The sequence below is a fragment of the Lipophrys pholis genome (assembly GCF_963383615.2).
Source record: "Lipophrys pholis genome assembly, chromosome: 22".
Lineage (NCBI taxonomy): Eukaryota > Metazoa > Chordata > Actinopteri > Blenniiformes > Blenniidae > Lipophrys > Lipophrys pholis.
Window position 1 is genome coordinate 10,359,655 of NC_137644.1, and position 15,153 is coordinate 10,374,807.

At 46.9% G+C, this 15,153-nt stretch overlaps 2 protein-coding genes across 3 annotated transcripts; one reads left to right on the forward strand and one right to left on the reverse strand.

Moving 5' to 3' along the window:
- kiaa0930 lies at positions 1–7,377 on the forward strand. 2 transcript variants are annotated; one of them, XR_013936485.1, is made up of 11 exons: positions 1–403; positions 2,616–2,764; positions 3,583–3,687; positions 3,772–3,849; positions 3,933–4,034; positions 4,122–4,262; positions 4,355–4,543; positions 4,640–4,799; positions 4,970–5,125; positions 5,263–5,641; positions 6,306–7,377. XR_013936485.1 is itself a non-coding variant. In XM_080492122.1 (10 exons), the coding sequence occupies exons 1-10, from the start codon at positions 259–261 to the stop codon at positions 5,301–5,303; spliced, it is 1,266 nt and encodes a 421-aa protein (XP_080348248.1). In that variant the 5' UTR covers positions 25–258; the 3' UTR covers positions 5,304–5,963. The 2 variants fall into 2 exon arrangements, 1 of the variants encoding a protein (XP_080348248.1); XM_080492122.1 differs by lacking the exon at positions 6,306–7,377 and having other exon boundaries at positions 25–403; positions 5,263–5,963.
- nup50 (nucleoporin 50) lies at positions 7,238–11,072 on the reverse strand. The gene is made up of 8 exons (XM_080492117.1): positions 10,909–11,072; positions 9,747–9,824; positions 9,582–9,665; positions 9,274–9,502; positions 8,600–9,187; positions 8,358–8,442; positions 8,135–8,253; positions 7,238–8,037 (listed from the first exon to the last, which is right to left on the reverse strand). The coding sequence occupies exons 2-8, from the start codon at positions 9,813–9,815 to the stop codon at positions 7,838–7,840; spliced, it is 1,374 nt and encodes a 457-aa protein (XP_080348243.1). The 5' UTR covers positions 9,816–9,824; positions 10,909–11,072; the 3' UTR covers positions 7,238–7,837.
- Positions 11,073–15,153: the final 4,081 nt, after the last annotated feature.

Here is a 15,153-nt window from a genome sequence, read left to right on the forward strand (position 1 = left end):
GTGAGGGGTGTTTCCAGCTGATCCACAGAGGAAGGACCGGACTCTCCCTCAGCACCGGCCCGGCCTGCCTCCGCCTTTTCATCGGCTTAACTCCGCCTGACGCGTCGGTCCGGACTCCTGTCATTGGAGTGTGATCCCCGGGGTGAATCAGAGGGAGAACCGGGGGGAGGACCTCCTCTCCTCCTCCTCCTCCTCCTGCTGCTGCTCCTCTCCGTGCCCGTTACCGTTAGCCCGGACTGTCATGATCCCAGTCCGGAGATGGCGTCCTTCCCCGATTTGTGTAAGGCTGTCGGACCCGCGGAGGAGGAGAACGGAGAGCTGGACGGATCTCTGCAGCAGATGCTGAAGGCCATCGCGGACGAGCGGAGCCGCCTGAACAACCGGCAGGAGATCAGCGGGATCGGTGGGTCTGGCAGTCTGAGGCCCGGGGAACTGGTCGTGGATCAGGGTCCAGGTTCAGGGTCAGGGTCCAGGGTCAGGGTCAGACTGGGTACTGTAACAAAGTCAAAGCAACTAGTTACTTTCTATTTGCAGTACCTAGTAACCCATCTACCCTTCAGAGTATCAATTACTTGGAGTCTCCTTTGCTTTCTTTTATGTTGTTTCATTTTTCCCCCATGTGTGTTTTTTAGTTCTCCTCGTGCCTCCTTGGTTCCTTCATGTAGTTTCCTTTTTTTTTATCCCTTTTTTCTCTGCTTCCTTCTGGTGTTTCTGTTTAGAATTTTCTTTTGGTGATAATTTATCTATCTATCTATCTATATTACTCTCCCTTCGGGGAAAGTTCTTGACCCATTGGTAGCAACCACACAAAGTGGTGCTCAGGGGGTATCTGGTGGCGGCCGAGGGTCTTGTTGACCCCCCACCAGCTTGTTTAACAAGACTTTGCTGGTTGTCTGTGTGCTTAAATGTGTGTCGACACCTTTTTTTTAATATAGCGCCAAATACTACACTGTCATCAAGACACTTTTACAGAGACAACATTTTTTTCCATATGAACATGTATTTGGTGGAAAGAAAAAAAAACTTCCTTTTACGAGGAAGAAACCTGAAGAACCAGACTCAGAAGGGGATATTTTCTGCTGTTCTGATTGGGTTAGAGGATGAAAAGAAAAATCCACTTGCTGCAGACGTGATGTCGCCTCAGACCACAGACCTTCAGCTCCACTGTCAGAGATCCTACAGGAAGGCAGAGAGAAAGCACAGGAAACAGGAGAGAGACTGAATGTTAGTGATATTTTGTAATAGTGTATCGCCACTGTATGGAGAGAAAGAAAGGAGACCTTTAGATTCTTTCTTCAACAGGAAGCCAATATTGGAGTGATGTGATCTCTCCTGCTGGTTCCCGTCAGGACTCTCGCTGCTGCTTTTGATTAATTTCTCCGTGTCAGTCTGAGTCAACATATTCCCGATTTTTAGAATTTACAGGTGTTTAAGGTGGAAGTTGAAGGCTCAGTCATGGTCAGAACTAACTCCCAGGTTCTTCACAGTGCGACTGGAGGTCAAAGTAATGCCTTCCAGTGTTACCAGATGTTTAGATCATTTCTCTCTCTGATGTTTTGGGCTAAATAGAAACATTTCTCTTTTATCAGCGTTAAAAAGCAGAAAGTTACGATCTCATCCAGGCTTTTATGTTTCATAGACAAGCTTTGACAAGTTGATACATTATCCCCAACATGTATAATGTGAAGAGTATTGGACCGAGCACAGAACCTTGTGGAACTCCATGTTTACATTCAATCTGAGCTGAAGAGTCATTAAGTGGAGCAAAGTGGAATCTCTCTGATAAATATTATTGAAACCAGTTTAGTGCCGTACCTTTAACCCCCGATGATATGTTAAATTATCTGCAGTAGGATGTTCTGATCAATACGATCAAATGACATTGGTGCTACTGCTGCTAACACGGCTGATGCTAATGAGGGTGGCGATGGTGCTGTGGCTTTTGTTAATGTTGCTGCTCCTTCATGTCGGAGTGGCGAGCAGTTGCGGGGTGACAGTGCAGCTACCTGTGTGGAGAACACCTGTGGTGATGTTTGTGGGCAGCATCAAACAGCCGTGAGCCAGAGGAAGAGTTTGGATTCAGATACAGCAGCAGGTGACCTCGGGTCACGGACAGTAAATATTTAAAGACAAAGCCACCGCCTGGAGTCAGGGACACTCTTGAAAAGCATGAAATGTTGTTACATTTGTCTTATTTTTATTATTTGAAGCTATTGTTTCTTCATGAGACTGGGAGATTCATACATCTAAACAAGGTGAAAGCAGCCAGAATGCTGTAATTAATGATTAATATAAATATTAGAAAAATTTCCCCAAAATAAGATGTTGAAGTGAACAAAAACAAATTGAAAGAAATAACGTCGTCTTCCTCGTCAAGATGTTAGAGTTCCATGTGATTCCACCTCCGTACACAGGGGGGCAGCACTTAGTCTCTGTGGTTCCAGGTGTTCCCACCTGCGCCACCTGCTGGTACAAAGTGGAGTTACTGCATTGATCAGGCTGGTTTCTGATCTCTTGTTTGCTTCAAGAGTTTTCTCTCCTACGATCTTTCTTTTTTCTGACTCTGTGTGTGCGTGTGTGTGTGTGTGTGTGTGTGTGTGTGCGTGTGTGTGTAGGCTGCTTCAAAGATGACCGTATTGTGTTCTGGACCTGGATGTTCTCCACATACTTCATGGAGAAATGGACTCCTCGACAGGACGACATGCTGTTCTACGTTCGCAGGAAGCTGTCATACGTCAACACACACACTTCAGAGGGAAAGAAGGTACACACACACACACACACACACACACACACACACACACACACACACACACACACACACACACACGCACTCTCAGGTGAGGTGAAAACGTATAAAGAAAAATGATCTCCAATGCTTTAAAATGGAAAGCGTAAGCTGAGAGACGTGGGAGAAAATGAATGTCTATCCTTTGAATGGTTCTATGAACAGCCAGAACGGCAACGACTCGGCCAAGGACACGATGAAGAGGATCGAATCTGTCAAAGAACGCATTGATTAGCCCGAAGAGAAACGGAGAAACGCCTTACAGGCTGGTGGAATCCCTTTTGAAATGGGAGATTCACCAAGACAACAAACCCAAACACACCAGTAAGCGAGCAGCGTCTTGGTTTCAGACCAACAAAATGAACGCTGAGGAGTGGCCAGCAAAACCCCCGACCGTGATCCGATAGAAAACCTGTTCGGACATGATAAATGTCTTTGTTCCGTTTTCTGGAGCACATTAAAGAAAGACGGAGGATTTATGGAATGTAGTCGGTTGGAATACCTGCTCACAATGTTACCTCATGATGCAAGGCAGTTCTCAGAAACACTGGTGACACAACTAAACATTAATTTAGTGATTCACAGGAATCTGTGATTGAAATAAAAATAATTATAAGGATTCACATTTTTAAGCACGCGGCTATTGTTTTGAATACAACTGTATGTCGGCCCGCGTTGACGGTTGCCATGGAAACGTGTGCGCGCAACTTCTGAACACACTCCGTGACTGTGAGAAGCAGCAGCAGCAGGAGGTGGAGGAGGAGGTGCAGGTGTTGATGCTCCTTGTGTTCCAGGTGGAGGTGGAGGTCTACCGGAGGGACTCTAAAAAGCTCCCGGGCCTCGGAGACCCCGACATCGACTGGGAGGAGAGCGTCTACCTGAACCTGATCCTGCAGAAGGTCAGACCAGATCTGAGCCGGTTCGGTACCTGGATGAAGTCCCGGCTCTGCTCTCTGAATCTTTGTTGTTGTTGCTGCTTTCAGCTGGATTACGTGGTGACGTGTGCCGTGTGCACGCGCTCCGACGCGGGAGACATCCACATCCACAAGAAGAAGTGTCAGGTGGGAAACCTGGTCAACTGGCCGGCTCTGGTTTCCGCTGCCTGGCTCCTCCCTCACGCCGTTTTGTCTGTGCCGCTCTGCAGGAAGTGTTCGCGTCGCCCAGTAAACACGCCATGGACAGCAAAGGCGAGGAGTCCAAGATGAGCTACCCAAACATCTTCTTCATGATCGACAACTTCGAGGAGGTGAGCGCGCCTCTCCCAACACGTCGGCCGCCGATTGGATGTCGTCATGGTAACGGTGCAGGGGTGTGTGTGTGTGTGTGTGTTCAGGTGTTCAGCGACATGACGGTGGGGGAGGGGGAGATGGTCTGCGTGGAGCTGGTGGCGAGCGACAAGAGCAACACTTTCCAGGGCGTCATCTTCCAGGGCTCCATCCGCTACGAGGCGCTCAAGAAGGTCTACGACAACCGAGTGAGAACCCCGGAGACTCAATGCTGAGGACGCACAGCTCCTTCAGGTTGGTATCGGCGGTTTCAGCAGATTGTCTGTGTGGCGTGCTGCAGGTTAGCGTTGCTGCTAAAATGGCGCAGCGAATGTCGTTCGGCTTCTACAAATACAACAACATGGAGTTCGTGAGGATGAAGGGGCCTCAGGGCAAAGGTCACGCCGAGATGGCCGTCAGCAGGGTGCCCACCGGAGACACGTCCCCCTGCGGTACCGAGGAGGACCAGGTGTCCCCAGTGCACGAGAGGGTGAGGAAAAATGCCCCCCCCCCTCCCCCCGCCCCAACGTGTGACATCACAGGCGAGAGGGCGACGGCTGACGGTGCTCTGTGGCTCCGCCCTCAGGTGACCTCCTTCAGTACGCCTCCGACCCCGGAAAGGAACCGGCCCTCCTTCTTCTCGCCGTCTCTGAGGAGAAAAGTGCCGCGAAACCGGATCGCAGAGATGAAGAAGTCCCACTCGGCCAACGACAGCGAGGAGTTCTTCAGGGAGGAGGACCAAGAAGGTGATCCTCACTGGACCTGAACCGGGACTTTGACTCAAACTGGACCACCTGAACCTGAACTAGACCAAAACCTCACTACCTGAACAAGTCCATCTGGACCTGAACCGAGACTTTAGCCTGAACCAGAACCAGAACCAGTGTCTGACTGTGTTCCTGTTGTGTGTCGTCAGACCTGCACTCGGCCACAAACCTGCGCTCGCGCTCGCTCTCCGGGACCGGACGCTCGCTGGTCGGCTCGTGGCTCAAACTGAACCGAACCGAGGATTTCTTCCTGCTGTACTCGCACCTGACCTACGTCACCCTGCCACTGCACCGCATCACCACCGGTCAGAAACACACACACACACACACATACAAACTTGTTTGTTTACTGTAAATGACATGTCGTCAGTTAAGTTGACGAGTTAAGTCTGATTCTGTGTGTGTGTGTGTGTGTGTGTGTGTGTGTGTGTGTGTGTCTCAGACATCCTGGAGGTGAGGCAGAAGCCCATCCTGATGACGTAGCAGCGTGAGACCTCAGAGCTTCACTACCAAGTGCCTCCTGTCTCAGAGACCACAGCTGCGCCCCCTGGTGTCTACACTCAACACTCGCACACACACACACACAGTCAAACCAGCTGTCCGAGAAGTGCCTCCTCCTCCTCCTCCTCCTCCTCCTCCAGCCAGGCCGTCGGTGTGAGCGGAGACGGGAAGTGAAGAAATGTGTTTTGGTGTCAAAATCTGCTGCTTCATCACTTCCACGCAGTCACCCAGCAGGGGGCGGAGCCAGAGGGCAGGGTCAGAGGACAGAGGATGTGCCAGTGGGCGGAGTCAGGGCGGGGTCACAGACTTGAACCAATCAGGTACAAAAATGTATATTTTAGCTTCAATCTGAGCTGAAAACATGAAGTCTTTAATAATCAGTCACGTCTCGCTGGTTTTTACAGGAAATGTTAGTCATTACTCTTATGTCGAGACCAAGTTAACGAAAGTTATTTAATAGGAAAAAATCTGATAAATGTTTTTTTATTTTAATGTTTTTTTTCCTGTACTGAAACCCAGAAATTAGTTTGTCTAATACTTTGCCATAAAAATAGGTTTGGGGAAAAATTTCAAAGTAAATTTTGAAATATTTGTAAAGTTGCATTGAATGAAATATTAAATAAAAATATCAGTTTACATTGCAAAATATGTGAACGTGAAAATACTTAAAGTTAAATAGTTTAACATGAACAGAATTCTGTCATAATGTTCGAAAAGAAAATCTAATATTTTTGGCAACATTCAATTAGAAATATAATTTATTTAAAATAAAATCATCTTTTTAAATTCAATTTATCAATAAAGTTTTCAAATAGTAAAAAGTTTTTACCTTCAAAGAAATTCAAAAAATTTAAATATTAGTTCTTTAAAAGACAAATTCATGGAAAGTAGTCTGGAAAATTTTAACAAATGTTTATGTAAAAAATATAGATGATTATATTTCTTTAACTGATGAGGAAGCAACATTTTTCTTGATTTAATTAGAACACAAGACTCCGCCCCGGCTGTCGGACCACCAGGAGGAAGACGAGGATGATGAAGATGATCCGCCAGCAGTCCACTTTTCACAGATTTTATAAGACACTGAAGGATACAAACTTAACTCCCTCACAGGAAGCTCGAGGTTTTCAAGCTTTATTATGAAAGGGCGACTCGGACAAAACTGGATACTTTTAACCTGAAAAACCTGAAGATTCAAAGGGAAGAAACAGGAAGTGACGCTTTTTGTTTGTCTTGTGGGATCCTCAAGCCTTAAACCTCACCTGGGTGACCTCCTCCCCTTGATCACCACCTCCCCCTCCTCTCGATCACCTCACCCCTTCTTTCTCCCCCTCCTCTGCTCCACCTTTGTCTTCTTCACCCCCCCCCCCCATCAGATTTCTAACTAAGGGATCAAGTCTTTCCTGGATGGTTTGTTTTGAGTCGCTCAGCAGAGACAGTCGAGTATCGACGCCGCCGTGGATCGAAGTCTCACTGTTTTCCTCTTCGTGTCGTGTTTGATGGTGAATTTCGCTCACAGGACTTTGAATCGAGCCGACGGATCCCAGGCTGACTAATGGATCCTGATCACTCGGCTCCTCGGTGTTAAGCGATAGCTGTTAGCGCCTCGGGCTGAATGTACCACACGGAGCGGTTTGATCACATTTGCACTGTAAAACGCTTTGAGCTTTTTTTTTTTTTCTTTTTGTATGCTCAGAACATTGTGACATTGCTGACATCACAGCTTTTGCTCACTCACGATTAGCGTGCATGTTATCGTCTGATCTTCTGTTACCGGACTCTGTACCTTTACCTTAATTTATTTATTCAAATACACGTTCGCAGAAAAATTCTGCCTCTGCGTGTTTTACTCACGGTGCTGCTGCAGCACCCCCCGCTGGACAAACCAGGTCACTTCACACACAATGGTTGATAGAATTCTGCACTTCTTTACAGTGTTACAATAAAATTACCAGTGTTTTAGTCTGAAGCTTTATCTAATTTGTAAATCTGACGTACTGTACCTTTAAGAAGTTTTATCCATCAAAAAAGTATTGGAAATAAAAAGCAAATGGTGTTTTCCCTCCTTTTTATTGCGATAAAACGTCTTTACGAATGCAGCTGAATGATGACGGGGTGTTTCCTGAAGGACGGACCCTCGGCCACACAAAGGACACTTAAAAAAAAAAAAGATCTTTACAGGAAGTGAGATTCAGCAGAAATCCCTCCCCTGTGATAAATAGTTCCCCACCAAAAAAAGTTAAACAGTAAGTCAGCGCTGGCTGCAGGGGGTAATTTGTAAAACCAAATTGACTTGCCCTTCTTTATCCAGAGCGCCCCCCCCAAAAGAAAAAAATACAGCTGTGTGAGGAGGGAGGGGGGGATTTAAACGTTTCACAGTATGACCACAAAAGTCATTTGACACAACCGCTAGATCAGAGGGGGCGGAGTCACATGATGAGGGGTGTGGTGTTGTGAGGGGTGGGAGGGGCCTGCAGATAAGTGGGAGGGATCTACAGTGAAATGGGGGTGGGGGTTCAGCTCTTCTTCTCTTCCAGGATCTTGTGCAGCTCGTCGGCGTCCTCAGCGGTTTTCACGCGGATCAGCAGCGGTATGGGGCTACTGGGGCTCTTGTCGTACAGCGGCGGATTTGGAACGCACACCACCATCACGTTGTTCTTCCCGACCCGCGAGCACGGCATGGAGGGCGCTACCAGGATGTTCAGCAGGATGTTACCTGGACGACAGTCGCATCAGGGCAAGTTAGAAACACGTTTCAGTCGTGTGCGTGTGTGTGTGTGTGTGTGTGTGTAGCAGTGCCTTGGTTTGTTTACCCAGGTTGGTGTCAGCACGGATGATCATCTGTGTTTTGCCCTCGGCCGTCTCTTTCAGGTGCAGCGTTCCAACACCTTTCTCCTTGAACTCTGCTTCTTTTTTGTAGAACATCTTACACCTGTGCACACGAATCAGTGACAGACGTGAGCAGAGAGCAGCTTTGCTTTCGAACAGTCACAAGCTTGAACTTTTAGCACGAGAACAAGAGAAACGCAGACGTACTTTTTTGAGTAGAAGGCGTCGTCTTCCTTCACCTCCTTGACTTCGGGTTTGGGCGGCTCCTCTGACTCTTCTGCATTCTCATCCGCTGAAAATATTTACAATCAGATTCAGAGGTTCTTGTTTTCAATCACATCAGATCGATTTGGGTTCATCTTTAGTGAGAAAACTAAGTGTCAAGCTGCTGACTGTTTCACCTTTGACCTTAAAACTCCCTGACCTCACTTCCTCTGCACTTGACTGACCTGCAGGCTGAGTGTCGTCTGTCTTCGTCCCGCTGAATGACAGCGGCGCGGCGGCTCCTCCGAACAGCGAGGGGCCGGATGATGAGGAGGAGGTGGAGAAGGAGAAGCTGGGGGCGGAGCCTAAGGAGCCGAGGACCGAGCTGTCGACCTTCTGACCAAACTTAAAGGAGACTCCGGTGGGGAGAGGGGAGGAGGTGCTCTTCTCTTCTGTTTTACTGAAGGAGAATGGGGAGGAGGAGGAGGAGGGAGGAGCAGTAGCAGTAGGAGCAGAGGAGGAGGCTGCATCCTGCTTCTTCTCCTCTGCGCCTCCGTCGGCCGGCGTGGCGCCATACTGCTTCTCGATGGAGGCCAGGTGGCGCTCGTAGTCTCTGAAGATGGGGTTGAGGTCACACAGCGGGTTGTCGTTGACATGTTTGGTGATCCAGTCTCGTACAGACACATTGAGCGCCGTCAGCTGCCGCCGGTACTCCTTACTGCTCCCCCCTGCTCCTCCTGCTGTACCGCTGTAGCAGGAGGTCTGAGGCGGTGGCGGGGTGGAGCCATTCGTCTGCTTTGTGTCTGCAGGGGCGGGGCTGGTGAAGGTCAGACCTGAGAGGAGGAGGTGGAGCTGTGAGAGGAGGAAGACAGACAGGAAGTGCACTCTGCGGCAACGGAGAGCGGCTATGTTTGCTTACCGGGTCCAGAGGAGGAGGTGGGCAGACCCGAGAAGCCTCCGAACGTCGGAGAGCTGCTGGTCCCGTTGGTCAGACCTAACGGACCTTTGAAGCCGCCACCGTTACCGAAGCCGGAGAACGGCAACGACGCCCCTCCTGATGAGGCCACGCCCCCAGCAGGAGAGGCCCCGCCTCCAAGCGAGGTCAGAGAAAAACCTTTAAAACTTTTGAACGCTCCGCCTCCTTCACCCTGAAACACAAACACAGGAGGAATGAGGAGGTGAGGAAAAGAAGGTGAGGAAGAGGAGACGGAGAGGAAGAAGAGGTACCTCTGCTCCTGTGTTCCTGCGTTTGGCCCTCTTCATCGCTCGACTCTTCAGGACGTCCTGACTGGCGAGTGAGAACGTCCCCGCCTGACAAGAAGTACAGGTCACATGTCAGCAACTGACTTCCCGTTTACCTCCCAGCATGCAGTGTGGCAGAACAGCACTCACCTCCTCGCCCTCTTCCTCCTGATCCCAGTTTCTGTCCGTCAGCTCCTTATCGGCAATCCTCTTCGCCATCGCCCTGACCTGAAACACACAGGACGCCATTGTTGTTATTGTCCAACCACTCGCTCATGTGCAGAACTAATTACTAAGGCTGTGGTGTGTAGCAGCGTTGTCGAAAAGTTGCATTTCAATAGGTTTCCGGGAGACAGGGTTGGGAGTGTTTTCGAAAAGTTGCGTTTTCAGTGACTCCAGGCACCGTCGGCGTGTAAATCAACACTAAAACACAAAGTAAGTTGGTTGGTTGAGGTTGGAAGACTTTTCTCTCGACTAGGCTGGTTAGTTTATTGACCAGTGATACAAACTTGTTATTTTAGTCGCTGAGAGATGTTTTGTTTTAAGGTATTCTCATTTTACATCCAGTTTTGGTTCACGAACCAGATGTGGCTTTTCTCGGGCTGCTGTGGCCTGGTTGTTAGAGTGATCGTCTCTCAGTCGGAAGGTTGCAGATTCAATTCCCCATCTCGCCCTGTCCATATGTTCTTGAGCAAGACACTGAACCCCAAATTGAGTGGATGGATTGAGTCCCTCGCATGGTATGTGTGAGAGAGAATGTGATTAAACTCTTTTTACGAGTTTCAATCCTGATACAACCATCGAAATGACACCATCAGTAACCTGGTAAACTTCAGTTACTTCAAGAGACTGCCGTTCTTCATTGAGCCTCCGGTGATGAATGATTTGTTCCAGACATTTTTAACACTCTAACAGCAGTTAATAGATTAGTCGGAGTTGTTAGTGTTTAATTAAATATCAGTTCATAGCTAAATCGCCTTTTTGAGACCTGTTCGTGTAGCTCAACCTCTGGTTAAAGTTCACCGTGACGGAGCGGGCAGGTGACTACCCCAAGTTAGCTCCCAGACACACCTTCCGCTCAGGTAAAGAGGGTAACTGAAGTCTTTGTTAGGTCAATAGTTAACTGGTTACTCTTGTAATTCAAGGCCGTGGGAACAGTCCCCGTGCTATTAGCCTGTTAAATTAGCCGCGGTGCGAACTGACCGCATCGTGAACCGGCCCGCTCGGTTAGCATTTAGCCGCTAACGTCGCGTGAAACGGGGAAAACCGCCGGTTCCGGGTTCTTTTTCTGTCCACCGTTAAATTGACGCACCTCCTTTGGAATGTAGATTCAGACGTCCGTCTTTAAGTGTCCACCTCGCGGCTCGGGGCAGTTCTCGGTGCGTCTCTACCGTGTGATAAAAGGACCGGCTTCGAGGCTAAAAGCGACCCGCACACACCGCCATTTTACAGCGGATAGTACATCCGCGTGTGTTCCCGCGCCCCGCCTCTACGCGCACGCGCAGCAGCGGCCAGCCAGCCGGGGTGCATGGGACTTATAGTCCGACAATATAGTGCAACAGCTAACATGGAATAACCTGTAAAATGTAAAACTGACAATAATAGAGGCAAGGCAAATTTATTTAGAGCACCAATCAAACACAAGGCAATTCACACTGCTTTACAAAGAAATTAAAGAAATACAGAATAAAGAAATACATTAAAGCTTCAGAAGAAATTAACGAAATGCGTTAAAACAAATAATGAAGAAAAGTATAAGAAATAAGATAAGTTTAATAAGTAAGTAAAATCAATTTTTTATTCAAAAATAAATCATAAATCATCAAAAAGCACAATGAAGGACTAATAAGAGACCATTTTTGTTGCTTTCACTTGAAAGTAGGCTATTCTTGCCATAATACTAATGCATTTGCAGAGACAAATTCAGCATTTTCATTATTCAGGACTTTTTTCCACACAAATGTCACATTTTTCTTACCCAAACCTTGAAAGTGTGTCATAAGTCATCTGGCTAAAAGAGATGCAAAAGTTTTATATTTTAGCAAGTCTTCTTTTAACATATTGTAAAGTTATCTTTATGTTTTGTGTTTCTTGACATTTGTTTTGTATCTGCAGCATATTTTTTTTCTTTTTGCCCGTGTTTTGTAGAAAAGCGTTGTATTGCATATAAATTTTAGGCCAAACTACTACTGGGGGGTGAATGGTACAGAGCAGGGCAGCAGATGGCGGCTCTCCAAGCTTTCAGTGGTGCCAACCAAACATGAACAGGTGCTGCAGAAAGACGGCAGCGAGCTGAGGGCCCGAGCGGCCACGGGAGGCCCCCGGCCAGCTGGCCACCAGCTAATGGAAGGAGCAAGAAACGAAACGAAACAAAGAGCAGGTCCTGGATTCTGTGTCAGGAAAAAACTTGACTACAGTTCCACAACTCAGATCTAAAAGTCACGGAGTGTTCAAAAAGAGACCTTTTCCTCACGTACGGTAAAGGTTTACACAGGTTGAAATATTTAGAATTAAATCAGAGGGATTCCATCTCTGTGGAAACACTGTGGAGTCTGAATGGGGCATGTTTTGTGGAATGATTTCATCTTAATAAGCTCAATGGGATCCAATTCAGAGATTTATTTACAGGACAACAAGAAAAAGACAAACTGTAGACTCTGGAACAAGCACAAATACCAGAGAAGAAAAGCTCAAACGCAAACCAGATGAGGGAGGTTAAACAACAAAGAGATTAAATTTGAAGTGAAGAACTGAAACAAAGTTGGCGTGAGTCTTTTTATGATCCTGTCACAAATACAATCGGTGGTCATCAGAATCATTTTATTGGTATTATGCATATGCTTCCATCCGCACAACGAAATTGCATTTGGAAGTCCTGGCTTTCAGCAAAAAGAAAAAAAGCATAAAATAGACTTTTAAGAAGGTATAAACAGAATAAACTCAGATGAAATACACACATTCACCATATTTCATCTGTGTGAGATACACAAAGCAACAGATTCTAATTAATTTTACTCTTTAGACAATCCAGGTAACACACGACTGAACTCTTTAGAAAATGTTTTTCTTCTAATAAAGAAAGGAATGATGAGCTATTTCACCAATGACGAAAGATTGAATATGGAAAACTGAAAAGTTATCAATCAGTTTAAATTTATGAATATCAGTAATCGCAAAACATCAAAGAAAGGGATGAACTGGGCTTTACAGGAAACCGATCTGCCAGTGCCAGTAAATCCAGATTATAATTTGTTTAGGATTACATTGGACAAACAGATTAGAAACTCTTCTCTTTTTTGAAAGATCATAAAAAAACAGACAAACACGACACAAGGAGGAACTTTTGTATTAGGAAACAGATCAACAAAACTAAAACTGGTGCTATTATTCTGCTATATAACCTTTCTCACTCAGTAACTCTAATGTATGTTTGTCAGTTAATTCGTTAAGCCAGAAGATGTATTTCCTGGCATGACTAACACGCCAGGAAATACATTTGCATTGCATCTCTGATAGAGAAGCAGACAATTAATATGTGTGCAGATACAGATCTCCATCGTATGTTGCTAAATGAAAGACTACGCAGTTATCTTTAACAAACACAGCAATACAATCCCTGCGTAGCTGTGGGAAACACTGAACGAACATCATGAAATATAAATAAATCTTTCTCTGAAAGCTTCCTGCACCAAAATTAAGTAAAAATGTTAAGGTGACCACCTTATCCTGGGTTCTTACCAGCCCGACTGGATCATATCAGCAATTGGCCCATTGTGTTATTGTTTGAATAACTTATGCGACATGTATGGTTTGGACAAACAGGATTCCTTTCAATTTTTGAAGTTCAGGAACTGTTTTATCTGAAGACATTAAAAGGATATAGCCCAGCAGCACTCAATCAAACTGACAGCCTCACCTTTCTCAAGGTGGACTAAGATTATGTGACAGAGAAATAGCACAATAACATGCTGCGTGATTAGATTCTATATCACATAGAAACAGAAATTAAAAGAAACTGACACTGAACTTTTGGAGAGAATGTTGAGAGTTCCCTGCTGATCATGAAAACAATAGAAAACGACTTTATTAATCCCAGGGGGGAAGTCCCACTGTTGTTCCACACTGAGTAGATTAACAAAATATTACATTATCATATAAGTAGAAAGAGGCGGATTTGGAATGAGACTTTTGTGCATTCAAAAGTCTTTGGCTAGCTGTTAGCATGCTAACTTCATTCCTTTGAGCAGATTGACAGGAGATGTGACTGGAGTTCCCATTATTTTCCTGTTTTTAAGATTGAAATGTTAATCATTAGATGATGTACCTTTAAGTTCAGACCAACCTGGTCATCATTAATCAGAAAAAGGGGGTTTGTTGACCCCTCCATCGACCCGGACTCCTCCCTTAGTGTACTGACTGTGACCAGCAGAGGGCGCTGGCACACCTGATTATAGTGATATTATATCTACGTGTTGTTTTGTGGCTTTTTCTGTTTTTGTTGTTCTTTAGTGACCTTTTGCAGTTGTGATGCTTTTTTTTTTAGTTTTTATTATTAACTTGTGTCTTTTTACAAGAATCCCGGGTGGGTTTTTCATCCTCTTTCCCTTCATGTCAGTGACTTGTTTCACCTCCTCCCTCCCTCTTCAACAGGCTCCATCAAACATGGAGTGAAACTTTTGGGGGGAGGTGTGTGGAGGCGCCTCGGGGTGACCTCCAACATCAGACCGACCAGAACCACACACGGCCTCCTCATACTCCTGCTGCTCCTTCTCTGTGGACTTCTCCGCTGAGCCGTGAAATGGGGAGCAGCAGCAGCAGCAGACGGGGGCGAAGCCCCTGTCGGGTGGGGGGAGGGATCCAGCGGCTCTGCGACGGGTTCAGGCCTGCGAACCCCCGCAGAAGGACGGGGAACAAGTCGGGCGGATCCGACATGGTGGCGGATGGATCCTGCTGAGTGAGCCCTCCTCCTGCCTCTGTCCATGGTGCTGCTGCGGCCGCCGCACGGTTCACCTCGACGCAGCTCCAGCCGGAAAGTGACATGCGGGCCTGACTGCTCCAGTCAAACTACCAGAGTCTCCGCTCCGCAGCACTCTCACAAGCCCCGCCCCACTCAGCCTCCTCACACCGCCCATTGGCTTGTCGTCCCGTCAATCTAAACCCACAACCCCTCATTGACTTACTCGTCCCGCCCCTTCTCTGGGCTCAGCCAATCGTCGGCCGACGTCAGTGTTCTGGTGGTGGGGTGTCAGGGGGAAATGATGGGGGAGAAGCTGGACGTGTTTCTGAGAACAAACTGCTACATTTGCCCTCTTTGTGTGTGCGGGGGTAAAACACAGCAGAGTGTGTGATGCTCTTGGACGTTTTTATGCGCCTGAGCCGACATGTTTCACGTGTTTGGCTCTTTTGTGAGTGTCAGAAGTTCAAAGTGAAGCAGTGAAGGCAGCTGCTGCCATTTTTTTCCTCTCCCATGTCAAAGAAGCTCAGTTCACTTTTCCTCATTGTTGCATTTTTAGACGCTTTGTTTCTCCGCTTTATTATTATCTCAATATTTTGCTCC

Excerpts from the sequence above, each read along its gene's own strand:
- nup50 (XM_080492117.1), bottom strand. The coding sequence starts at position 9,815 with ATGGCGAAGAGGATTGCCGATAAGGAGCTGACGGACAGAAACTGGGAT. Across the intron at positions 9,666-9,746 it reads AGGAGGAAGAGGGCGAGGAG|GCGGGGACGTTCTCACTCGC; the intron begins GTGAGTGCTGTT and ends ACTTCTTGTCAG. Across the intron at positions 8,443-8,599 it reads AGACGACACTCAGCCTGCAG|CGGATGAGAATGCAGAAGAG; the intron begins GTCAGTCAAGTG and ends AAATATTTTCAG.
- kiaa0930 (XM_080492122.1), top strand. The coding sequence starts at position 259 with ATGGCGTCCTTCCCCGATTTGTGTAAGGCTGTCGGACCCGCGGAGGAG. Across the intron at positions 3,850-3,932 it reads TCCACAAGAAGAAGTGTCAG|GAAGTGTTCGCGTCGCCCAG; the intron begins GTGGGAAACCTG and ends GCCGCTCTGCAG. Across the intron at positions 4,035-4,121 it reads TGATCGACAACTTCGAGGAG|GTGTTCAGCGACATGACGGT; the intron begins GTGAGCGCGCCT and ends GTGTGTGTTCAG.